General features: G+C 54.8%; 1 protein-coding gene across 1 annotated transcript in view; it reads right to left on the reverse strand.

Annotated features, from left to right (window-relative positions):
* Positions 1-25267, reverse strand: part of LOC119093595 (MAGE-like protein 2) — a 133074-nt gene that overhangs the window by 11884 nt on the left and 95923 nt on the right. The window contains exons 3-7 of the mRNA XM_037216574.1: positions 17106-17375; positions 16059-16982; positions 14724-14857; positions 13469-13566; positions 3458-3583 (exon numbers count right to left, since the gene is read on the reverse strand). Of these exons, the coding sequence (XP_037072469.1) occupies positions 3458-3583; positions 13469-13566; positions 14724-14857; positions 16059-16982; positions 17106-17375 (1552 nt within the window). The remainder of the gene's footprint in view (positions 1-3457; positions 3584-13468; positions 13567-14723; positions 14858-16058; positions 16983-17105; positions 17376-25267) is intronic.

Consider the following 25267-nt stretch of genomic DNA (forward strand, 5'->3'; position numbering starts at 1 on the left):
TGAACTATCGATCACGATATGACGGTTCCAATTCAGCCGGTATTTAATCCGGCGCAGGCGCCGCACGTCTGATTGCCCGTTAATGAGCGACGCCTGTTGACTTGCCGGCGCCATTTATCACTGCCGCCGGTCGTCCCCAGGGGGGTGGGGTGATGTCACACCCGTCTAGCCGGTGCGGCGGATGGGGGCGGGGCAGTGGTGCGAGGCGGCGGGGCGGGGAGGAGGGCCCCCTATTTCTGCCGGCGGCGGGCGGGAAGGCCGGTTTATTTCCGTTGGCAGTTGCCGGTCCAGACCATGATCGGGCCCATCACCGCCGGGTGAGGTCACCGATTCCGGGGTCACAGTCGGCGAGCCGGGGTCACAGACGGTTAAGCGGCGGGGTAGAGAGGGCCTGCAGGGTCAAGTCTGCTAAACGAAGAACATGTTTTTGGGCTAGAGCTGCAAGAGCTACATAGGGAGTAACGGTGTCGATGTGTACTTGACGGTGGTAAGAAAGTGAGCCACGAGCGCCAGTGAACCTGCTGGTACCAATTACTCCACTGGAAGACGCGACAGAACGTTTTAAATTACACAGAACAAATCCGAACATTCCAGCGGGACCCCTTCACCGGAAGCGCAACGTTTTGCCAACCCTCCAACAGTGTGCATTTCGGAACATCCTTCATGGCCTGACCCTTACCAGTGTGGGCACCCGCACACCAGCGCCATGTATATACCCCGTGACCTGACCCTTACCAGTGTGGGCACCCGCACACCAGCGCCATGTATATACTCCGTGACCAGACCCTTACCAGTGTGGGCACCCGCACACCAGCGCCATGTATATACCCCGTGACCTGACCCTTACCAGTGTGGGCACCCGCACACCAGCGCCATGTATATACCCCGTGACCTGACCCTTACCAGTGTGGGCACCCCACACCAGCGCCATGTATAACCCCGTGACCTGACCCTTACCAGTGTGGGCACCCGCACACCAGCGCCATGTATATACCCCGTGACCTGACCCTTACCAGTGTGGGCACCCGCACACCAGCGCCATGTATACACCCCGTGACCTGACCCTTACCAGTGTGGGCACCCGCACACCAGCGCCATGTATATACCCCGTGACCTGACCCTTACCAGTGTGGGCACCCGCACACCAGCGCCATGTATATACCCCGTGATGACCCCCTTACCAGTGTGGGCACCCGCACACCAGCGCCATGTATATACCCCGTGACCTGACCCTTACCAGTGTGGGCACCCGCACACCAGCGCCATGTATATACTCCGTGACCTGACCCTTACCAGTGTGGGCACACGCACAGCTGCTTTATATGCTTCACTTGGTATACGCTACGTTAACGCGCAGCATAAAGGTATGCCTCGCATATACCGACATTCATGAAACCAAAAGACAAAACTCCGTCACCAAACCAAAAGACGAAACTCCGACACCCGTGAAACCAAAAGGACGAGCGACCACTCGCCTGCTTTCTGCATTCGAAAAATGCCGCCGAAGAGTCTGCGCGCGCACACGAGAGGTGCCACGCCGGCGGCCGCAGTTGAATGCCGCGTACGCCACAGTTGTGGGCCCCGCCGGCATACCACGGAGGTGAGTATTTCTGGTACGCCATGCCGCTCGTGCCCACCGCCGCCCAAGTTCCGCCCGGTTACGCGCGCTGTATTGGCGCCGGCTGGTGCAGCTCCTAGCTGGCCGGCGGTAGCGCATGGCAACCGCAGCTCGACAGCGTTCACCGCTGCCGCTGGGGCGAGCCAATAGCAATACAATGACTGTGGATTGCTAAGGGATGTCGCGGCAACTGCTGTCGTTTTATAAAGCCGGAGGTCCCGCAGACCGAAAAGCAGAACCATCGATATGCTTCCGACGCAGGAGAGTGGGAGGAGAGGAGGGGGGGGGGGGGGGAAATAAATTCCACATGTTGATGAATTTTAATGTCCATGCATTTTAAAATGATCGCTAGATTTTCACACAAGCTTCTCAAGGGTGATGTAATGCACAAATGGTCAGTCCCGCGACTCCGAACAACAACAAATCGCTTACCAAATCGTTTTTGACTCCGAATAACAACAAATTGTCTGAAATATCGCGTCGCAAACAAGAACGCCTCCGTGGACATGTGAAGGAAATTGGCCACACCTCGCGATGGCGTCCTCAGGGATAATCAGCTTGGCGAAAAGGCCGCGCTTCTCGGCCAAGCTGACAGGCCTGCCGCTCCATGTCGGAGGGCTTACCTCACGTGAGCCATCGAATCCCATCAAAAACCACACCATCACCGCCAAGAGCTACAGCACCTCTAGCCCACATCGCCCACAGTATCTGAAATATCCCGCTTGTCAGCTGATCAAACGCCTGGGGAGGCAGAGCCGCTGTGCTCTGAACCCGCTGCACTTCTGACATCTTTCGCCCAGAGGCAATATTTTCCTGCTTTTAAACCGGGACCGCTAGAAAATATAACCGACTGGGCAAGCAGTTTTCCAGCACCAGGGCCTGGTTCGATACTTGGGCAGCCGCCCTGATGCTGTCTGCCCGCAGGGTTTGCCAGACAACGGCCATGGTTCCTTCGTTCACATTATTCAACGAGCGCAAACATTTGCTGATACCGGTAAAGCAGGCCCTCGCAGCCTCCGGCACCGCGCCAGCACCGCCAGCGACCGAGCCGCTGGCACTAGTGTACCGACATCTCGCGTCTCTACACCGTCAGCACTGCCGCTGTTGCAGTCGAGACGTCACACGAACCATTGTCTGCCGGCTGCCAGACGCGCCGCGGTCCGCCGTAGCGCGGCCATTGTGCCGCAAGGCGTAGTCACAGCAGACCGCGAACACGGCGGACGGGCCGCGGCGGAGGTCACAGCACAACACGGCGAGGTGCAGACCGCGAACACAACACAACACAACGGCTGCGGAGGAAATCACAGCAAAACACGGCGAGGTGCGGACCGCGGTCACAACGCAGCGCGTGTGAAGCTGGAGTATGTCAACCCGCTCCGGCGGGTGTGGTGTAGGGGGAGATCTCGTGCACGGCAACAGGCAGGATATCCGCTTTCATTTCAAGCGAGATCAGCCGCCGTGAAGCTTTGTAAACAGACGAAAATACGATCCTCACGTATTGCGGCTACTTGCTGGAGCAGCGAATACATCAGACCGGTTGGTGGAGCGAAAAAAAAAACATCCAGCCCGTCCGCGGTGGGAAAGAGCGTATCGATGACTCATATCGATGATTCAAACGCCATGATATAATGGTGGGCTGCGAGGAGCTGGCATCGGGGTCACTCGATCGGAGTTGCCGTAAACAATACGACACTGCTCTGAATAACAGCGCTGCACTTCCATTGCATGCGCGTGACATCCCTATGCTGACTCCAACGAAAAGGCTTTTGAAGATGGCGGCTCATTCTAACGTCACGCAGTAATATCCGAAAGCGAGAGGCTGACGCTGATTGGTCATACCTTTGTCCTTGAACGCGCTCATCAGCTGTTTGTCGTCATCCGACAGCTGAACGCTGCGCATGCAGGGCACCAGATCCTCCGCGGGGTCAGTCGAAGTCATGGTCGGACGCACGCGCGGCTGGGCAGCTGGAACAAAGGCACCACCGGTCAGGGGTCACGCGGGCACGCCGCCGCGGGCGCAGTTTCGAGCGGTGAGCACACGACATGCACGGTAGGAGCCCCGCTTGGCAACTGCCGCGTTCCCTTTCGTAGCCACGGAGGACACTGGACGGAAGCGAGGCAATTGATAGGTGCGAGTAGTGCACGGAGGCTACCCCACATACTCTGCAAGAGCGCCGTAATATGTGCTTCCACGTAGACAGCGTTCCCAAACCTTGCTACTCCCAACCGTGCAGGAAAAATCCAGCGCATCGTATTCAATCCAGGCTGCGGACCAGAACCAACCGATCAAAGCCGTAAAAAAGAAACATGAACGACAGAGGAAGGGACCAAAATATGCTACGGCCGAAAGCCAATACACGTTTCGAATGCTCTGTGGCATGAAAGCGGTAAATGCATCAGAAGCGTAAGCTTTTCTGGACCGCATTCCACTGTTCGCCTGTCTTGTGGAGACAACTGGTCGTGCCGTGAATTTCAGGTCGTTTAGCCGTTTGGTCTACGTGACGAGCGTGCTTAGACCGCCGCGGCCGCCGCCGGCGGAATTCAACCACTACAGGTAGTGGGCCTGCGTTATTCATGACGACGCGGGAGGCCGACCTCGCACTCGGCTTATACGGATCTCTGTGAAGCGAGCTCCGGGGGCAGCCCGGGTCGTCGACCCGCGGGCTGATCGCCGCGATGCGGGTGCAAAAACCACAGGAGCTCCAGCAAACACGCCCGTTTTTTGTCGGAGGATCTCGGCGCCGTTCCCGAATGCGGCCATTCATTCCCTGGAACCCAATGCCCCGGTGGGGGGGGGGAAGGGGGGGGGGCTTTCGGACGGTATCCGCCGAGCGCAGCTTCAAGGAGCGGCCGTGCTCACTGCACCGTGCACACCGTGCAGGCAGCAGACTTAAACTGACATCACGAGGCGCCAGACAACTGCAACAAAGCGGCGTGGGTGCATGCGGGACGCACCCCCCCCCCCCCTCCCTCCCCCACAGCGCGGACACCAAGCCCGCCGTGATCACGGTGGAGAAGGGGATGGAAAACAGGACTTTCGTACATTACCACCCTGAAACGGAGCAGCGATGCACGCTACGATCGCGAAGCTTTGTCACAAGGCGCGATTCGTATTCCGCTTCCGCTGTAGTGACGGATACGGACTGAAGAGCGATGCGCCATGGACCATCGGAGCTAGGAACGGGGCTCCGAATGGAGCTACCGGTCAAGCTACGAATGGAGCTGAGAACAAGCTACGCACGGAGCTGCGGACGGAGCGGGCCGACGTGCAGACGGGCGGGCAACGAGAGATTACAGCGGCGAAGCGAGCAAATACAGAAACGGAGATTGGAATCTACACACGCGAGCCAGCGCAGCCGCTGGCAAGACCAGTGAAAAGCTTGACCAGTGTGTCGGAGACGAGTGAGTTACCAGGCGGTCGGCTGGACCAACCCCACTTCATTTCTAAAGTCACAGGAACTCCAAACCACCCCAATCTGCGCAAAGCTGGTGGGGCCCCGAACCCACTGAACCAGCGGTGGTCACGCAAGGTTCTGCAAAGCATTCCCTACGGATCTCCTGCTGCAGACACTGACCAGCGAACTCAGCCGTCTCGTGCGCATTCTGAGTGCGAGGAGTGCTTTAGCCCTTATCGGTACACTCAACACGTCAGACTCCGCCCCAACAGACATAAACCACGCGAGCTCACAACCCCATGCTTGAGAAACAGCAACACTTAGGGAAGTCAAACACCTCGAGAGCTTAATGGACGAGGATTCTTTCGTGCCAACCAATCGACATCAAGCAGCCGCAGCGCAACACACTATGCTTCTCCTGCTGCCGCAGCAGAAGCCTCACAAGACAGCAGAAACCTCACATCTTCCGCTGCCGCAGCAGAAGCCTCACAAAAGACAGCAGGGGCATCACACCTTCTGCTGCAGCAGCAGAAGCCTCACAGGGGCATCACATCTTCTGCTGCAGCAGCAGAAGCCTCACAACAGACAGCAGAAGCCTCGCAACAATCACCCTGGCGACGAAGGAGCTCACAGCAGTCACCCACGGCGATCACAAGCCACCTGTGGCCGAGGCCGCTCCAACAAACCGCTGACTCGCGACAGGTCCGCCTCCCAAACGGTCGCACCGCCCCGGACACGGCTACACTGCGTGTGACCCAGCACCCCACCCGAGCAGCACTGATGCCGTATAAGGCGCTGGGCCGTGCGCCGGCCGTCCGGCGGGTGACGTCATTAGAGCCCGCGGCGGTCCGCTCCGTAACGGCAGATCTGCCCGATCTGGCAGAGTACGGACACACGTAGGCTGGCAGGTGAGCACTAGCTTATATTCAGGTGAGCAGGCACCTGAAGTCCCCTGTATGTGAGATTACACGCCGTGTGATCAGGAACAGATCAGGGATCAGGGATCAGGGGCGGACCAGGCGACTAGAGTTCCGGCCAATGGCACGTCGCGTCGAAAAGATGACAAACCCGGATTCGTCTACAAAAACCGAGCCCGCTCGGCCCGCAGCTCTGACGCGTGTGCTTTCTAGGCCGTCGCCGGCCAGCGGCCCGTGTTTCCGCGCGCGGGCTCGGCCGGTCTACCGGCTGCGGCGCCGGGCCGTGTTTCTCGGCCGCCGCCGGCCGGGTCTTGGGGTCAACCGCCGTGACCTTGGCCCAGTGAGCCTCCTGGGCCGGTTGTACGCCGGGCCGCGCGGCCGCCCGGTGTAACGAGGTCAAAGTCGGCGGGAAGGGGAGGTGGGGTGCGGGGTTGTGGTGCCCGCCCCCGCCGCTCCCTGCAGTACGAATGACATCATGCAGCGGGGGCAGATATAGCGGCCGATGCGGTGCAGTGTGAGAGCAGGTACAGCGACCGATGCGGCGCAGTGGGAAAGCAGATACAGCGACCGATGCGATGCAGTGGGAAAGCAAATACAGCGACCGATGCAATGCAGTGGGAGAGCAGGTACAGCGACCGATGCGATGCAGTGGGAGAGCAGGTACAGCGACCAATGTGATACAGTGGGAAAGTAGATACAGCGACCGATGCGATGCATTGGGGGAGCAGATACAGCGACCAATGCGATGCAGAGCGGCTGACTGTCGAACGGAGAAGCGGAGCGCAGCAAAGACGAGTCCGATGCATGGATGGCGAATACAATACGCGCAGGCATGAGGATGTTATACCAACTTGCCTCAAAATTAGCACAATATAATCACTTTTGGCCACTGTCACATACAACATTATCACTTCTGCCCTCTCCTGCCAGCCGTGACGACGCCTACTCAAATGCTGCCATCACGTAAAAGTACCACCCCCGCCCGCCCGCCTGCCACAGGGTCTTTGCAAAGGCCAGCATTTGCAGATTTCTTACAGTGCAAAGAGAAAGCTGCTGAAAATGCACCAAAAGCTAGGAAAGTGTGTCACGGCACTGTACGCGTTTGTTGCAAAAGTGGCGTTCCGGTAGGTACCACCTCCGTAACGATTTACCAGTTACTGGGTACGACCATTGCCACAGAGGGGTAAGACACGGGGATGCTGAGTCATCCAAATAAAAACAACAAACACAGGATGCAGCAGCGTCTGTGACTACCTTTCTAATTCTCTTCTCAAAACAATGGTCTTCCAGATACCCTGACTGAATCTCATTCGTGCCGGGACTTCTCTCGCCGTCTCTCCCCTTTCCGATCGCCTCCCACGCCTTGCCATCCCCCACCCGCGTCACGTGACCCCTGATCACGTGACCCCTGACTGATGGTCCGTTGTGCCATTACTCTTGGCCAATCGGCACCTATCTGGGTCAGCGGTCAGGACGACACCGCCGCCGAACACGCACGGCCCAAATGACGTCACTGGAGCCGGCAGCGCGGCACGTCAGCAGACCAATCAAGCATGAGGCAAAAATGGCGCCCACCACAGGTGATGCGTCTCGCAGTGGGACAAGCGCATTGCGGCGATAATAAGGCGCTCGTGATAGCGTCGGTAAGAGCCGAGTTGAAAAGATTCTGACCGTTTCTGGGTGGCCACGTACCGGTCGGTACCTCAGAAAAGCGACCAATAGCGCTTAAGCAACCATCTGATTTCAGCGACCGGCCAACGATAACCAACAAATACCGACCAACGAACAGCGTGTCAGCTTATTCGGTCATTTTGCACGACTTTCGAGGGCTTTAGCCGGGACGCCCGAGCGCCGCCGAAATCGCGAGAACAGACGGGCAGTATCTGCAGCGCTCCAAAATACCCGGCGCCAGCCGCCAATGCGCTGCCGCCCGTCTGCCGGCATGGGCGCCGCGGTAAACACAGCGTCAAGCCGGCGGCCGACAGGCAAACACTGAGGCGAGGCGCCAACCGCCGGCGGCGGCGGGAGTCGTGACCTTGGCCAGAGGTCAGCCCCCGGAGACGGCCGCCGGTGAGGGGGAGATCGGCGGCCATGTCGGTTCAGCGTCCCTGGATGAGAGATCCACGCGCGTGTGAGTTAGGTAGCGCGCAAGTTTGGGCGCACGCGCGTTTCGTGGGTGCCTCTCAAATTGCGAGGCGCTTGTACCGCGCGGCGTATGCATATCCCTAGCAGTTTGAGACCCGCATGACCCGGGTCAACGTCTGGAAAACCGTATGCACCGGGTTCGATTCTCCGTGTTGCCCGCCTATCCTGCCAGGGTGAGAGGCAAGCGACGTCATACAGCCCCAACGGCTGAATGCGGCGTAAAGGCCCAACGACTACGACTCGAGTCATCACTTCGCATTGTCTGACAGCACACGCGAGTCTCTCCGAGCCTCAGACTTTTCATCAACTCGCACGCCCGTGGCGAGTGTCTATGAACTTCGGCAAAGCTGGGATGTGGGGTGTCGGCGGCTGTGTAAAGTCAGCACCCACAGCAGATGTGCAAACAAAGCGTGCCGTAGTGGTCCAGCAGGCGTTGCCAAATCCGTACCCTTGCCAACATAATCATTCGGTTTGCTTATCTCGACTTTTTACTGAGTAAAGCAAACACCTATCCAGGAAATATCTGCAGCTTATTGCCAGCGGCCGCGGAGCGTGTCATGAAGTTTTTACGAAGCGTATGTGAATACGCTTATATGGGCGACCAAGCCGGACTCGGCCGGGCGCCGGCGAAGACTTTCGGCAGACTCAGTTCTGGAGCCCACAGCCAGAGAAGAAGCGTTTCGACAAGACATGGGCTCATCGTCTTAAACACGCGGCCGGGTGGTCGGTCCCATGCGACGCGCTCGGGTGTCGCCGACCCACTTCAGATGTCAAGGATTAAGAGAGGTAAAAACATCAAATACAGAGGGTAGGTAGTCGTGCACATGATTTCACTGATCTTGAAGTTCTTGGATAATGACCTTCGGGCCAAATAAGGTCAAAAGAGGTCAAACTCTGGATTGGCGTCTAAAGTTCCCTCAGATCTCCTCGTGCAACCACTTTTGCCTGCCCACTAAGTACAAAAGTATCTACAAGTATACCCTCTACCCTCTACTAAGGATGACAGGTAGTTGATGTTCATTTCAGGTCATTGACCTAACTCTGCGTTCAAAATGTCTCGTTGACGAAAGGTTCATCGATGGGCATTTTAGGCGTGTGAGCTCCTCTGCACTTCATGAAATCGAAATAGAATAACTGCTGACGCTGTTTTCATCAAGAAATTTGAAATGAGCGTCAAAAACTTCCCCATAAAGCAATGTCTCCAGTTAAAAAGCAAGTTAGGTTTGAGCTCGGCCTGACCTTCATATTTCACCAAAGGTTGAAAGAATAAGCCGCAATTCTAACCCAAATATGCCAAATTGTCTAAGAAACCGTCTCAAAGGTACATGACTCCATCCAACACTGCGTCCTCCCCACCAGATTGAGGGATTTCCTACGAATCGTTTTCGATGACAGCCGTGGCTTTGGCCTACCATAGGTCAGCGACCATAACGGTACATCTAATTTGTTGTGTAAAAAGATCAGGTATTGATTTGGTTGCGGGTATGCAGAGTTTGGCCTGGCTATGCCCTGTCGTTCGAAAGTTAATTTGGAAAACCTCTGGGGGGGGGGGGGGAATTGACCATAGGGTGTGACAAACATTTACATCTTATCAATTACTTTGTCTCAGTTCCAGATTATGTTGCACAGAGATCTTTTCCGTACGACAATGCCTGACGCATATCACCACTGAAATATTTTCAAAACTATTTTGCCGCATCTTGAAACCTCAGAAGTGTCATTTTCCCGCACATTCTAAAATTTCCCTCCAGTGCATGGGTTCAACCATGCCTCCTAAACTGGAGGTAAAAGACAGTTTTTTTAGGTCGAATTTGAATCTGGGGATGGCTTGACCTAAAAAGGCACTTCAAAGAAAAAAAACATGACAACTGTGCTTCTACGGTCAACACTACAATGGGACGCATCCCATTTTGTGAGAATTAGGGCGGGCATGCCACTCAGCCTACTCAGAAATCTTACACCCGTAATTATTTGAAGGGTATGCGGCGTGTATTGGTTGGCGCCCTAAAATAAATTCATGTTGCATGAAAGTGAGCCGATTCTTGTGCCCATGACGTCAATAGCATGATTGATTCTGCATTCTGCTATGCGGCTCGCTAACTGCGCGTCTGGAGGCGCCCAACTACCAGCGTGCGTGGCATGGTAATTTATCGATGTATTATGTTGGTATTGGAAACGCGCTGCACTAGTTAGACTGGCGTAGATAAGCTTAGTAAATTAATGGCATCGGTGAAAGCAAACTGGCTAAGTCAGATGTTATAAATAATGCGGCGAAAAACATCAAGCAGTCACTACGCATGATAGCAACGAGATATCCATAACTCCTGCTAGTTCTGCAGTTGTCAGGGCAAGCATAGGGTTACAACGCATAAGTACCACGACAGGCGTTTGCTGTTTACACATACCAGACACGCGCTGCATACCTGCGAACCACCGGCTGCTGGCCATGACAGTTGCCATGGGAACCGGGCAGCGGTGGGAGGGCAGCGACCCCAAATCGGTGAAACTGCATCCCAAATCGGTGAAACTGCATACTCACGCCCTGGCATACCAAGCTGGTCGCTGGACAGTAAAACGTTCTTACTCACCCCCGCCCCGAAAAAACTTTGGAAGTTTCATCGTCCTTCACGCCACACAGCCATGAATGAATTTACCGACTTTTGGACTTTTCGGATACGGTGAACGCAATAAATAAAAGTATCAAAATCCTGTTCTTGAGGAACATCACGACCACTCTTATCGGCAAATAGGCCTGCAAATCATCCGCACACTTTTCTTGTTGAGGATTTAAAATGAAAGAATCGCAAACTATGAACCTAGCAGACAAGTGCTATCGACAGCGCGGAGAACACTGGCAAAAGCCGGTGTTCTTGGAAGTGCGTCGTCCGGTGCACTCCAGATATGTAGAGCAAGCTCAAGACGCACAGACATGCGCATGCGCAGTTGTGCCGAAGCCATGCAAACTCCGTTTGAGAGCTGACGTTCGGCAGACATTACTGTTACCAGCAGCAAAACATAGATCCGGATCAGGAGCGCATCCCTGGCCGTCAGAGATGTACGCCGCAAAATGTGAAATGCATTCGCAGTCCATCAAAAATGCCCTTTTTTGCGTCACGTCACATAGAATCATTTCGGACTTGGTCGCAGCACGACACGTTTTCTGTTTACATCTTCGCACCTGTTGTGACAATAACTGCGCATGCAAAGACACAAAATGTTTGTTTGCACGTACTTTGAGTGCTCCAAACAATAGAAATTGCCGATGTACTGCCTGAAATGTATAAAACACATTCTATCATTCGTGGTCCGTCCTGAAGACGCCACTGGACCTCTGTATAATCTAATCTGTTGCGCCATTTGTCTCACTCCGATCGAGTCGCGGAAAAAGATTCCGCACGTCCGGCAAAGATTCTAACATGACGTCACGTTGAATCTTTGCCATCCCAGTCGCTGCGAGCACCAGACAGCGCAAAATATACGGGGTATGACGTCATGAGTGACGTCGACGACATATAATCTTTGTCGCCCTGGTTGCTGCTAATGCGGCCGTGACCTGCAGACCGAGCCGAGCGGAGCATCTCAGCACGAAACAGAGATGGGCAGGGCGGTTATAATTGGACACCAATGCAGGAGTGTGAAGACCAGGTCCAGCTTCGAGCGGACGGCATTCGCCATCCTGATGACCAGTTTTCGCAACTGGATGAAAATACCAAAGACATCTGGCATATCCTAATATCACGCTGGGAGCCAAGGGGATTAAAGACGCGTCGATCTCGCCTGGCCACGTCTGCCAGTAGTGGGAGGACGAGCCCAACAGAACGTATCCTCCTATTTGTTTCTCAAATGTGCGCTGCCTGTGTGAACTGTTTAAAGAAACTGCAGGTTTACGACACCGGCCATGCTCTCAACACATCGCAGTCGCGCGCCGAGGCGTCTCGGCCGGCTATCAGCCGTCACATCCGTCACATCCGGCCAAGAGCCGTCACAGCCGGCACCTCAGGGTCACATCAGAACAGGGACTGCGCGAGGGCCGGCGCAACACAGGAAACACAACGGCAACAGTGTTCCGCGATCCGCTCGCGGTCTGTTCGCGGTGTTCTGCGCAGTGTTCTGCGCTGTGTTCTGCGCAGTGTTCAGCGCGGCAGCTGAGGTCAGAGCCTGACTCCCGTGATGACGGACGAGGCCGTGGGAGATGGAGGGGGAGGAAGGTGGGGGGGGGGGGGGGCGAGGCCACTGATCACAGCCACCAATGACAGTCTCGATGGATCATCGCTTCAGCGATGACGTCAAAGCCTTGCGCCACTCACCACGCGGTGCGTAAAAAAACACAACCGGCGAGAGACGCCGTGAGACGCCTGGCATACTTTCGCAGCGGCCGTGAGCTTCTTCTGCGTTCCCTTTGTCCACATCCCTCCCCCGCCCTCCTCCTCCGCTCCACGCGTCCGCACGGCTGAACGGCTGGGTGCTACGGCTGGACAGTATGGTATGACTCAACGGCTGGTAATGATTCCGGTGTCAGAACAGAAATCAAAACACCGGCACACTGACGGTAGCAGCGGTTACCTCTGGACGCTAGATCAGAGCGAGACGTCCTCTTGAATCGCACATGTGAATGTTCCAGTTTGTTACGGCAGCCCCAGTTGGCTAGCGCTGGGATCCGCTCCGCCCCCCCCCCCCCCCTGGCGGGGAGCAGCACGGAACGGCGGCGGCGCCGGCGGCGGCGGTGCCACGGCAGCCGCCGGCCGAGCCCCGCCGTCTGACAGCGGACCGACGGTCTGTTTGTGCTGGCGCCGGCGCCAGCCCTGCTCTCAACACATCGCAGTCGCGCGCCGAGGCGTCCCGACTGGCTATCAGCCGTCACATCCGGCCAGCCGTCACAGCCATCACATCCGGCCCGGTGGGACAGCGTCAGCCGCCGGCCGGCCGACACACACGGCAGAGCGCCGACAGCGACGCACGCTGTCCGCACGCTAACGTGCGCATGCAGTCGCGTGCGTACACAAGCACACACAACACGAGCGCGAACGTGCACTAGTACGAACGCATGCGTGCAAGAACGTTCGCGACGTGTAAGCAAATGCGCACGGCTGCACACGCACACACTGCCACGAACATTACGGGGAACGCCACAGAACGGATACACACGCACACACACACACACACACACACGCACACACACACACACACACACACACACACACACACACACACACACACACACACACACACACACACACACACACACACACACGTGTCACACACACACACATGCTGCGCTCACCGATGTGCGCGTGCAAACCCTCACCCACACCCGCCTGGTCGACATGCACGCATGGAAGCAGGCGACAACAGAGAGCGCGCCGCTGGCGGGCTGCGGCCCGGCCTGTACTCACGGGCGGAAGGAGTCGCCTGGCCGGCTTGGGACTGCACCACTTGCTGGATGAGCCTGAAAGATTTCGACTGTATGGGCTCACTGGGCTCGTCGACGCGGCTGAAAGCACGCAGACCGGACAGTGAGCAGACGCGACGGGCACGAACACCGACGCCGAGCACACCGAGAACACCGAGCACACCGAGCACCGGACAGACACAGCGGAATGCAGCTCAGTGCGGCGGCGCTGCAGTTGCGTTACAGTTGCGTAAGTTGCGCTGCGTCGCTTTGCGTTAGCTTTCGATGCAAAGCAGCGGAGTGAAAGATCGTTAGCGGTTTCCGATGCGAAAATGAACAGGTTATGCGAACACAGAGACACCGCAACGGAGAGTATGGGAAACTGTTCCCACCTCTCGCCATGTGTTACAATAACTCGCTGGTCATGCCTGGTAGAAGCGGAATAGAAAAGGTTTTGCCCCTCATTGTATTTGGAACGTTCATTCACTCTTGTTCGGAAATGTACCTAACGTGCCACGACCACATGAATCAAGCCATTATCACCTGCATGGTATGCCAAAAACGTGGATGGTGACTTTAGTTTCGTGCCAGCGAGCCCTATCAGAAATCAGCTTCCGAAATGACGGAGTACGTGCCAATAGTGCAGCTAATTTTCCCAGTTGAGACATGTGAAGGACCGCCAAATAGCAGCATTAGCATTAAAGAAATAAAACAAGTTGACTAACGAATGACAATTCACACTTAACACGCATCTACACGAGGTGGTGCGTCAGTAAAGGAGACAAAATCAGTTTTGAAAGACCGTCATTTTTGCCGCACTGGTCTTCAGCGCACGTCTAATCAGCGTACTTTAAACGAATAAATGAGACCAAAACGCTCAGCTTCAAACATTTCAAACATCCTCAAGCTGTAGTCAACCATCCAGCCTCCAGCGTGTGATGAACCCAGCGACCAGATGATCCTGAACACATCGACCAGATGATCCTCACCGCTTTGCGACCCTCCAACACACCGTTCCCTCCGCGGCACCATTTCCAGACCCGCGTCATGCAAGACATTCTCTTCGTGCTGACGTCACACGCGCTCACCTTCGTGCTGACGTCACACCTAGCGACGTCACACCCAGTGGTGTCACACGCGCTCACCTTCGTGCTGACGTCACACCCGGCGGCATCACACCTGGTGATGTCACGCGCGCTCACCTTCGTGCTGACGTCACACCCGGCGGCGTCACACCCAATGACGTCACGCGCGCTCACCTGCGGTCCTGCTCCGACATGACGATTCCTTCCGGCAGCTGGAAGCCGTCCGCCGAGACCGGGATCAGGCGGCCGCCAATGTTCAAGAACGGAACGCCGTTCTCATCTGCCATCAGCTGCACAGGTACCACCCTCTGTTGGAGACATCGCGAACTGGTAGTACCATGCTGCTCTCATAGAGGGTCATATGCACATCACTCTTCCCTAGCTGCTACGAATGCTAATTGTTTCGTCCCTTCGTTGTTTCATACTGAAATGGTCAAGGTCAAATGGTCAAATGAAATGGGCCCCCTCGGAGCACCAGTCTGTTGACTGGGATTAGACTAAAAGACGGCACTAGAAGAGGCGTCGACGCACACTTGGGGTAACATAAAGCCGCTTACAGGCAGTCCTCATCGTTGTTGAGAATGCAAGAAATCCGTACATGTTGTCGTTCGGGTAATATTGATATTCAAGACCTGAAGCATTGTCTAAGTCTGTCATCAAACAATGACAAAACAAAACAAGCAATGCAGGTTGAATTCAGGTTTTTCCTTAAGCGAGGTCTAAGACTACGTGTGCCTTTCATGCACTAAGGAACCGTCCACCGATTACCTCCTACATTTATGACGAGTTACGATTCACATGCAGACCCTATTGTGTTACTACACTAGTAGTATTTGGTACAAATTCAGCCCCTCTCCCCCGGTTACGTACTGGTCACAAAAGGCAAAACCCCGTCTCCACATGGCTTTGCCGTCTCGTGTAACGTCCAAAACAAGCAACGTCCATTTAGTCCATAAAGGGGCACGGGATGTGAAACAAATCACGTACGCGTTGCTTGTCATAAGAGGAAGCAAATAATAACCAGTTTCAATGTATAAAGGAAAAAATCTGGTATTTCCACCGCCACTCCTGAGCGCAACGATACGCCACTCAAAATCTAACTCGCCATGCCATACTTCGGTTAAACTATATCAGACCCCCTCCTCTTCATGCGCAACACAATCTAAGGACGGCCCCGAACAAATTCCAGCGCTGAGTGATTTTGTACCAATTGCCACTAAACTCAGCCTGTCACTGGATCTTATAAATCAAACAATGTTAATACCTCTGACGTGTCAAAACACCCCGTTTCTGAGGGGAATTTGGGGGAAGTCTGAAGGTAGTCTGAAGGGTAGACTGAGGGATAGTGTGAGGGGTAATGTGAGAGATAATCTGAAAGTAGTCTGACGGGTAGTCTGAGGGTTGTCTGCGGGATAATCTGATGGTAGTCTGCCGGGCAGTCTGAGGGCAGTCTAGGTGGAAGTCTGAGGAGGTAGTCTGAGAGAAGTTTGAGGTAAGACTTTACTCTACCTGAGAGCTTTGGCTTTGCTGCCGCATCGGCGCAGAGTGCGCCTGTTGCTGCTGCTGCTGGAACTGCTGCTGCTGCTGGAACTGCTGCGGCTGCTGAAACTGCTGGAACTGCTGTGGCTGCTGCTGGAACTGCTGTGGCTGCTGCTGGAGCTGCTGCGGCTGCTGCGGCTGAGCCCAACGCTGCTGCTGCGGCGGCGAGGCAGCCCCGCGCGGCGGAGAGCTCTCCACCCTGATGGAGATGATGTGCTCGCGCGGCTGGCCCGGCTGGGACGCCTGGCGCTGCGCCATCTGGGGCGGCTGCTGCACCACATGGGGCTGCATCTGGACCATCTGAGGCACCACCGGGCACGGCTGCGGCGGGCTCATCTGAGGCCGTCCCTGCACCATCTGCGCCTGCACCACTTGCGGCTGCACCAGCTGGGGCCCGGCGGCGGCCACGCGGCCCAGCCGCGCCGCCTCGATCTGCTGAGCGGCGGCGGCGAACTCGGGCGCTGGCTCGGCCGCCGCCGGCGAGCTGAGCCAGGGCATGGGCGCCGAGCGGAGCTGGACGGCCGGCTCGGGCTCGGCCGCCACCGGCTGGATGAAGAGCTCGCCCTGACCGCGCGCCACGCCGCCGTCGCCGGCGTCCGCCGCCGCCGCTGACGGCTGCTTCGTCACGCGCCACGGCGGGTTGGCAGCGATCTTCTCTGCGGCCGCGTTTGGCGGCGTGGAGGCGCGCTGCGCCTGCACTATCGTGGGACGCACCTGCACTGGCTGCGGCGCGGCCTGAATTAGCGATGGCGGCGCCACCTTTTCAGGCGACGGTGGCGCCGCCTGAACAGGGGTTGGTGGCGCCATCTGTGCGCCCTGGTCGTTGCGGAACTGAGGCCGGTGCGACTGCGCGCGCTCGGGCGGCGGCGGCGGCTGCGGCGTCACCGGCGAGACGGGCGCTGCCGGCCTCTGCGACGGCTGCCGCGTTGACGCCTGCAGGATCGACGCCAGCGGCACCGCCTGCCGCTGCGGCGCCGGCGGCGGAGGCGGCGGGCCGGCCGACGGCGGCGGCGGTGGCGGCGGTGGTGGAGGCGGAGGCGGTGCGGCCTGCGGCGGTGGCGGCGCCGCCTCCGCCGACGCCTGCTGCGCCGGCGGTGGTGGGCCCTGCACGCCGTCGCTGCGCGCGTTCATCATGATACGCTTCTGCATGCGCGGACTGCGAATCTCTGAGAGGTCGATGCCGCCAGGCAGGTAGGTGAACGGCTTCTTGTCCTTGGTGGCCATGGCCGTCTGGATCACGGCCGGTGGCTCGCCCGGTGCTCGCTGCACAGGGGCGCGCGCACCCAGCTGCCGGCAGAGAGGAACAGGGACACCGTCAGCGCGGCGAAAGCGGACATCCGAGTGAGCGTTGTTAGCTTACGCAGCACTGGTGCTAGGCGCTAGCATGTGCAGCACTAGTGGTAGATATTAACTTGTGCTACACTGGTGATAGCCGCTAACTTGTGCAGCACTAGTGGTAGATGGGAAGCCACGTAAAGCGATTATAAGACAAGTGGCGCAACGAGGCGAGACGGGTGTAGCAACTGGTGCTGAAAAAGGTTTAAATCATACATGTTATCAGGATTATACGGTTCAAAGCAGTTTGTCTGGATTATAAATCAACTTTACCGAGACTACAGCATACAAATATGCCATTGGCTGCATGGCAGAGACACGTGTGACCAAGTCTGACATTGATAGAATCAAACGAAGTCCTTTCACTTGGCAAGCGTACATTAAGAGAGCCACAAAATGAAGCTCTGGATTTGCGGGTGTCTAGCGCTGGTTGGAATGACGGCACGCTTGTGTCGGATGAGGACTGCAGAAGCAAGAACTGAACATGCTGCTAGGACAAGTTGTGATCAGGAGCATCACGTGAATGTGGCTTAAAACAGGGTCATCAATAATAGTTCTTCTGTTCTTACTTTTGCATACTTTTTGCTATTGTTTCTCCAGTCTAGCTGTTGAGGCTATAGAGGCTATAGACCACAGAAACAATGGTAAAAGTAGTCATCATGGGTCTAGATGTGAGAAAGTATTCAAAACCGGTCTATCGCCGTCCATTTGCATTTTCGCACAACCAGCCATCGTTTTTTCAATACATTCCATCGACATATCACCGTGTAATTAAAATAGCTACTTAATGCGACGATCGGCAAGACTTGCATCGGCCACTAATGATGGTGGGACTGAAACAAAAATGTGACGCCCCACGCAGTCTCTGAGGTTGTGACGAACAGGTTTGATCATGGACATGTCCCAGCCTGTAGGGCCGCGTGAATAATTGTGAGCCTTGGCACATCGCAGCCGTTGTTCTGCTCTGGCTTGTTCTGCTCAGTTCTATCATATTCTGTTCGCAAGCTGCAGCTATCACATCTCTGAACTAATTCATGCGTACTCATGCAGAAAGGTCGCGATGGTTTACGACGCCACAACCGGCAAAGGTTTTGAAGCGCAAAATAAGAAGCCGTACGCTCAAACTACGCACTGAAGATTAGATAACGGGGTACGGCCGTCCACAGTCACCACACACACCGGTCACCGAGCCGCGCCTGCGTGGGCATGCACGACACCGGGAGACTGAGACCCAACGTAGTCAACGCCTCTCTGCCAATGCTGTACGAATGACCGTGGTCAGAGCCCCCGAAGACGACACGGAGGCCACAGAGGAGGGCTGCTAATGCTAAGCATGTGGTGGCGGTCAGCGCCGCTGAAGACGACACGGAGGCCACAGCGGAGGGCTGCTAATGCTAAACATATGATGGCGGTCAGGGCCGCTGAAGACGACACAGAAGCCACAGCGGAGGTCTACCAATGTTAAATGAATGTTGACGGTCAGGGCCGCTGAAGACGACACAGAGAGGTCACAGCGGAGGCCTACCAAAGGGCGGCGGCAGGACGGCTCGCTACAGAAGAGGGCCGTGTCCCCCGCCCGCAGCCGAAGCCCTGAGGCTGAGGGAGCACTGTGAGGTGCTGTATCGCGTGTTACCAGACCACACAGCGCTGCACTACAGCCAGGGTCACTTCAAAGTACCCCCTGCAGCGGTCCCGGGCAAGGAAGACATTCCATGCGAGCACTGCAGAGCCCTGGGATGGCAGGGCGAGACGCCGGGGCCTGCTGCCACCGTGTCAAATGGAATCCTCTTCTTCAGCCTAGGAAGGCAGGGAAGTGCCCCGACCACCTGACCTGTGCCACCCATGTCACCTGGCCCATGCCACCCATGCCAGCTGATAGGCATTTTGCTGCCCTTGCTGCTGATGCTCGACAAGCACTGCCTTATCTACAATTCGTTTTAGCCAGTCTCTCTCTCTCTCTCTCTCTCTCCTCTCTCTCTCTCTCTCTCTCTCTCTCTCTCTCTCTCTCTCTCTCTCTCTCTCTCTCTCTCTCTCTCTCTCTCTCTCTCTCTCTCTCTCCTCTCTCTCTCTCTCTCTCTCTCTCTCTCTCTCTCTCTCTCTCTTCTCTCTCTCTCTCTCTCTCTCTTCTCTCTCTCTCTCTCTCTCTCTCTCTCTCTCTCTCTCTCTCTCTCTCTCTCTCTCTCTCTCTCTCTCTCTCTCTCTCTCTCTCTCTCTTCTCTCTCTCATCTCTCAATTTCACAATAAAACAAAGATGCTGTTCAGCACATTATCGTTTGATTGTGTTATGAGGCGTTATACTGACGCCAGGGGAGCTGCCAAACTAGCCGTGCGAAACTACCACCGTGGCGGACGGGCTGGCTCACTCGTAGCATTCTAACTTCTCGAGAGGTTGTCGTGCTCATGGATGAGCGTTTCCGGAATCCAAATATCCTTATGTGCGCATGGTTTAGCCTTTTCTCGTGATGTTCTTGCATGTTAATCCGTCATTTTATATTGGCTCTTTGCATTCACCTGCTCGGTTATGTCATTTAAGTAGAGTGGTGCCATAAATAGTGCTGGCGTACGCCACACACGAATCACTCGATGACCATATCTAGCATGGCATAGAGCACCACACGGCCATGGTGTGGTGTGTGACATTATTTGCGTGACGATCCTACGGCGTTATGCATGCCTGGATGACTTTGAGATAGTCAGCACGAAAAAGTCTGCACAAGTTTACGGGCGCCTAGCTCGAATACCAGATGGGTTTAGGTCTCAAGGAGGGGAGGGCTGTAAACTGCACTGAACAGTCTTCAAAGTGCCTTTCTCAGTTCAAAACCCCATACAAACGTAAAACACTCTCTAAACTTCCGCCACTAAATTCTGCAGTCAACCTGGAATGCACGATCGCTGGTAGCGGTTAGGGCTAGCACAAGCGCTGCTCGGTGTGAGCTCTGCCCAGCAAGTCATCCATTAAAAAAGTTCGAATTAAATCTTAAAAAAATGACGCCATATTTCATACCAGCGCTCAATTTATGGACGTCAGCAACTGCAGGCGCCAAAATAGATAAACTATTGCAAATCTAACCAAACTTCTCGCCGCAAAGAGAAAACAACTTTTGCTTCAGCATGCACGAAACTATGGAGACAATTCTAGAGACTATTCAGGAGCTAACGGAAACACCGACAAGCAGTCACTTGCCCGCACTACGCCCGCTCGGTGTCATGCCTGCCTTGGCTAATAGCGTCCCGTCGCCATAAGCGGGTGGCCGTCCCCGTCGAGTTCCGCCCCCTGACTCACCTCTGTGGGGATGCGACGCGCCTGTATGACCCCACTGGGCAGCCCGGCGGCGGCGGCGGCGGCGGAGGAGGCGCCATTGGTGGCGGCGGCCGGCGGCGGAGGCGGAGGGGGCGGCGGAGGCGGAGGCGGCGGCGCGCCAGCCGGCCCGTCCGTCACCGCTTGCTGCTGGCTGAAACAGGGACGGGAGGCGGCGTCAGGCTGAGCTCGGACCCCGTCAGACCGGCGGCATGTGCCGGCCCGTCCGTCACCGCCTGCTGCTGGCTGAAACAGGGACGGGAGGCGGCGTCAGGCTGAGCTCGGACCCCGTCAGACCGGCGGCATGTGCCGGGCCGTCCGTCACCGCCTGCTGCTGGCTGAAACAGGGACGGGAGGCGGCGTCAGGCTGAGCTCGGACCCCGTCAGACCGGCGGCATGTGCCGGGCCGTCCGACACCGCCTGCTGCTGGCTGAAACAGGGACGGGGAGCGGCGTCAGGCTGAGCTCGGACCCCGTCAGACCGGCGGCACGTGCCGGCTCCGACACAGCAGCGCTCGACGAAAGACGGGGCTCATCCTGAGGGCCGCGCCTACGACTGCGCACGTCAGCTTACATTCAGACTCGCGAAACGCACAAAAGCTTTATTCACGGTGTAAAAACAAGGTAACCTTACATGTCTATTAAATCCGTAGAATCATGTGCGAGGTTTCTTAACGCCGAACACTCCTCGTCCAGACTTGTGCCCGTTCATCCGATTTCTCATTTGCAACACTCGGTAAGAAGCATTAGGTGGGATCTCCATTGACTCTTTAATAGCAGCGCGGTGTCAAAACGCTCGTCGTGCGCTAAAATTGGGCACGACCAAACAAACCACCAGCATGGTATGCTACAGCACATGACGGCCAGTCGTCTTACGCTCCAAGTGGGTATGACCTACTGTGATTGCTACTGTATGGTTTGGTTTCTGCCTAAATTGGTATCAACCCTACGTCCATGCAGGGGTGATAATATTGACTCCTTTCAGTATGGGTGCATGCGTACATGCGCGGGTGCGTGCGTGCGTGGGTGCGTGCGTGCATGTGTGCCAATTATGGGCTATGTTGCTAGTAGCTGCACGCCAAACCATCGGAACTAGCGTCCTAAAACTTCACAACTTTTCACCAAAAACCGCTTTGACCTGACTTGTGAAAATGTCATCTCCCTACGTCAACCAGACGCGGACACACGACACTCTTTCTAGACATGGACGAGGGAATCACCAGCTACTGAAGGCGAAGGTACCGGGTACCACACAGATCCGTGTACCCTGGGTACATATCCGTGTACTCTGGCAAGATCCATGTGCCCTAAGCACAGATCCGTGTACCCTGGCACAGATCCGTGCGCCCTGGCACAGATCCGTGTAGCCTGGGCACACATGCGTGTACCCCGGCACAGACCCGTGCACCCTGGCACAGATCCGCGTACCTTGGGCCCAAATCTGTGTACCCTGAGTACAGGTCCGTATACTTTCGGCACAGATCTGTGTACCCAGCCGATGTTGAAGTGAGTTATAACGCGGCCTATTGCATCAATGCTATTATCAACTGCATCAGGTGTTGGTGATACATGTGAGCTGCTGGGCTCGGGTACAGGAGCAATAGGTGAAGGGTTTGGAAGCGTGGCGGTTCATATGAGCTAAGCTAAATGACTCATAGAGACAATATAGTTTAGAAAGCCTCCAAGAATGCAAAAGGTAAAAGATTCCTAGAGACAAGATAATTCCGATAGCCTCCAGAAATGCAGTGCATGCAGGGCGCAATCATCTTAAATCTTATTTCCCTATTCTTTAAAATAAATTACATGTGTAGAGATGATGCCAGGCAATGATAATAGGGGAGGGGAAGGGGATATTTATTGCGTAGAGACATTGGTGACATTTATTTTATGCAAGTGTTGGGTACTGCTGTGAGACAAACACATACAAGCAATTCTATTGGCCATATTTCTCATTTATGGATGAACACAAGTTTAAAAAATACAGATACCTTAGTCTTTCGGCCACAAGTATTCGCCAAAATAGTATCATAAATGAACGAGCAATGCATTCCAAGCAATCTGTGTTTCATTTTCATGTCAAACTTTTTCAAACGCCGAGTCACAATTTCAACAGATTGGAGCTGAGATCTGATCAGAGATACAGCTGTGGTTTCTTCTTTTCTGACCGCTGGTGCTATCTACACTGAAGTTTTTTCAGAAACGTACATAATTATAAGCCCCTGCTGTGTCACACTAGACGGGTGGGTGGCAAACATTTCGAAACCAGTTTATTGCAAATGCTCTGGAGCGTATGCTGCGATACGGCCGATACGACACGACAACATCCATTACTTCAACACTATTTTACATGTTAACAAAACGTGACAGGGATGAGTCAGGTGCCTCGGCAAAAGATGAGCCTGCGCGCCTTATACTCTGCATGGAAACTCAGTTAGTTATACCAGCACAATGCGCTCTAAGAGGAGGCGGTGCGTGGCGATAAACATTCCTGCGTGTGTCACGGACAACGGTAACTAACCGATGTGCTTTTTTATCTTTCGGTCTGGCAAACAAGGCTATCAATCGTCGAAGTCGCGTTAGCATAATAATGATAAACCAGACAACTTGTATTTTCACATATTATGAGCATACCCATGTCCGTCAATGACGTCACAAAACCATGTAAGTTATTAAGCGCAGTTGCGAGGAGCGTTATCGACATAGATAAGGACATTAGTAACAGCCTCATTCCCCGGAGAAAAACCAGATCACTTATATCTCTATTCTTGTTTTTTCTCCGAGGTACGCGGCTATTACACTGTCTTATCTACGTTATAAAATCGTTTATCTTTATAGCATATTGGTGAGTGATCTTTTGGCCAAGGAACCGGGCCGCCGGCACAAACCTGGCTTGTATGCATCGAATAATACGCCGCACAGTTGTCTGAACCTATCGTTGAGCGTAACATGTCTCCCGGATCTGTGATGAGATCAGCACGGTCTAACTCGTAACCCTACACAATGCGTTTGTACAACGCCTTTTCTCTTCAGAGCGAGCCATAGACGGACAGCTGTCAGCTGTGGAGGCCAGGGGCAGTTGAAGTAAGTTACAATGATAGGACAGCAGCCAGTCGAATACACTTTGAGGTCTAAGTTGTCAGCTCCCCCTTATAACTGAAGTACAGTTTACTGCATGAAAATGGGATCAACGGGAATTAACTAAACCATTCAAGTTTTTTTCCTTTACTAATCCCAAAAGTGACCATAAAATTGTGACTAACCTAAGTTATTCTTTCAAGCCAAAAATTATAACCAACTAAAATACCAGAACTATTGCCCCTTTTCACCGGATCGCCGTGCTGGGCGCCATTATAGAAATGGCGAACACGTGGCACTCACCATCAAAGTGGCAGTGCTAAGGCCAAACTTTAAAAGGCTTTTATGGCATAGATAGCAAACCTCTCACAGAAAGGAAAGCTATAAATCAAAAAGAGAAATCACTTTTTGGCACAGATTTTACTACAAACTTTTCCGGAGCACAATCCCCTTACAAAATGTCGGTGCGGGTCTTCTGCGCAAGCGTGGGCTCTTCTCTCGTCGAAGTGGCGAAAGAGTAAGTACTATTTTGAAAAAATAGGCGTAGAATCCCTAGGCAGCGGAAAAGTCCTCGCCGAAAGGCAGTCCTGGTGACTGCACCGGAGCACTGCTTCCGAGGCCGGGTGACAACTGGACAGACTTCTCGTTGACTTATTCAGTCAATAGGCACAGTACGAAGCGTTGTGCCCAGGTTGTATCATTCTTTCTAAATCGTTTTGTGCGAGGCAGGAGCTGTCCAGCGAGCGAGTATCAGTCATTTCCATGGCGGTCGTTTAAATCTGCGGTCTTAAGGCTCCCGGAATAATTTTGCACCTGCTTGTAGGAAGACAGAGTTTAAAGCTCATTAACTGCATATATAGACATATATATATATACATATATATATATATATAATATATGCAAACTATATACTACACATAAAACAACAGTCAACAAGGACCTGAGCTGACGTCGTTTGCTCTCTTCTCAGGCCCGCTCGTACGGATGGACGAGACAAAAGCGTCTCGTGACAAGACCGACGATTGGCTCCTTTTACGAAGCATCACTGCTACAACCGTACGCGTCGTCACCTCTAGCGCCCCGAAAATCTCTAGAATCTCGTGACCGCCTCGTCGGCTGCTTCAGCAGCGGCCGCAGATCCGGCACTAGGTGACGTCATTGCCAGCTGTGCAGCCGCTGCCGCCACATCCTGTCAGCATCAGCGGTGATAAGCCGAAACCGAACATCCCGCTATCCTACTGACCGCTCAGGTCCGGCTTCTCCGTTCTCGCGTCCAGGGGCGCATGCAGGATTTCGTGAAGAAGGGAGCCGCGCCTCACTGTGGTGCCCCCTATCACAAAAGTTCCCGGATTTCGACCACTACTTATTCAGATACCTATTTTTCATGCTGTTCGCTATCACTGGCGGGAAGGGTCCACCGGATAAGCCCATTTTAATTCTAGAGGCCAAATTTCCTCTTTTTGAGTAGAACC

The sequence above is a fragment of the Pollicipes pollicipes genome, unplaced genomic scaffold (genome assembly GCF_011947565.3).
Source record: "Pollicipes pollicipes isolate AB1234 unplaced genomic scaffold, Ppol_2.1 Scaffold_1600;HRSCAF=1878_pilon_pilon_pilon, whole genome shotgun sequence".
Classification (NCBI taxonomy): Eukaryota; Metazoa; Arthropoda; class Thecostraca; order Pollicipedomorpha; family Pollicipedidae; genus Pollicipes; species Pollicipes pollicipes.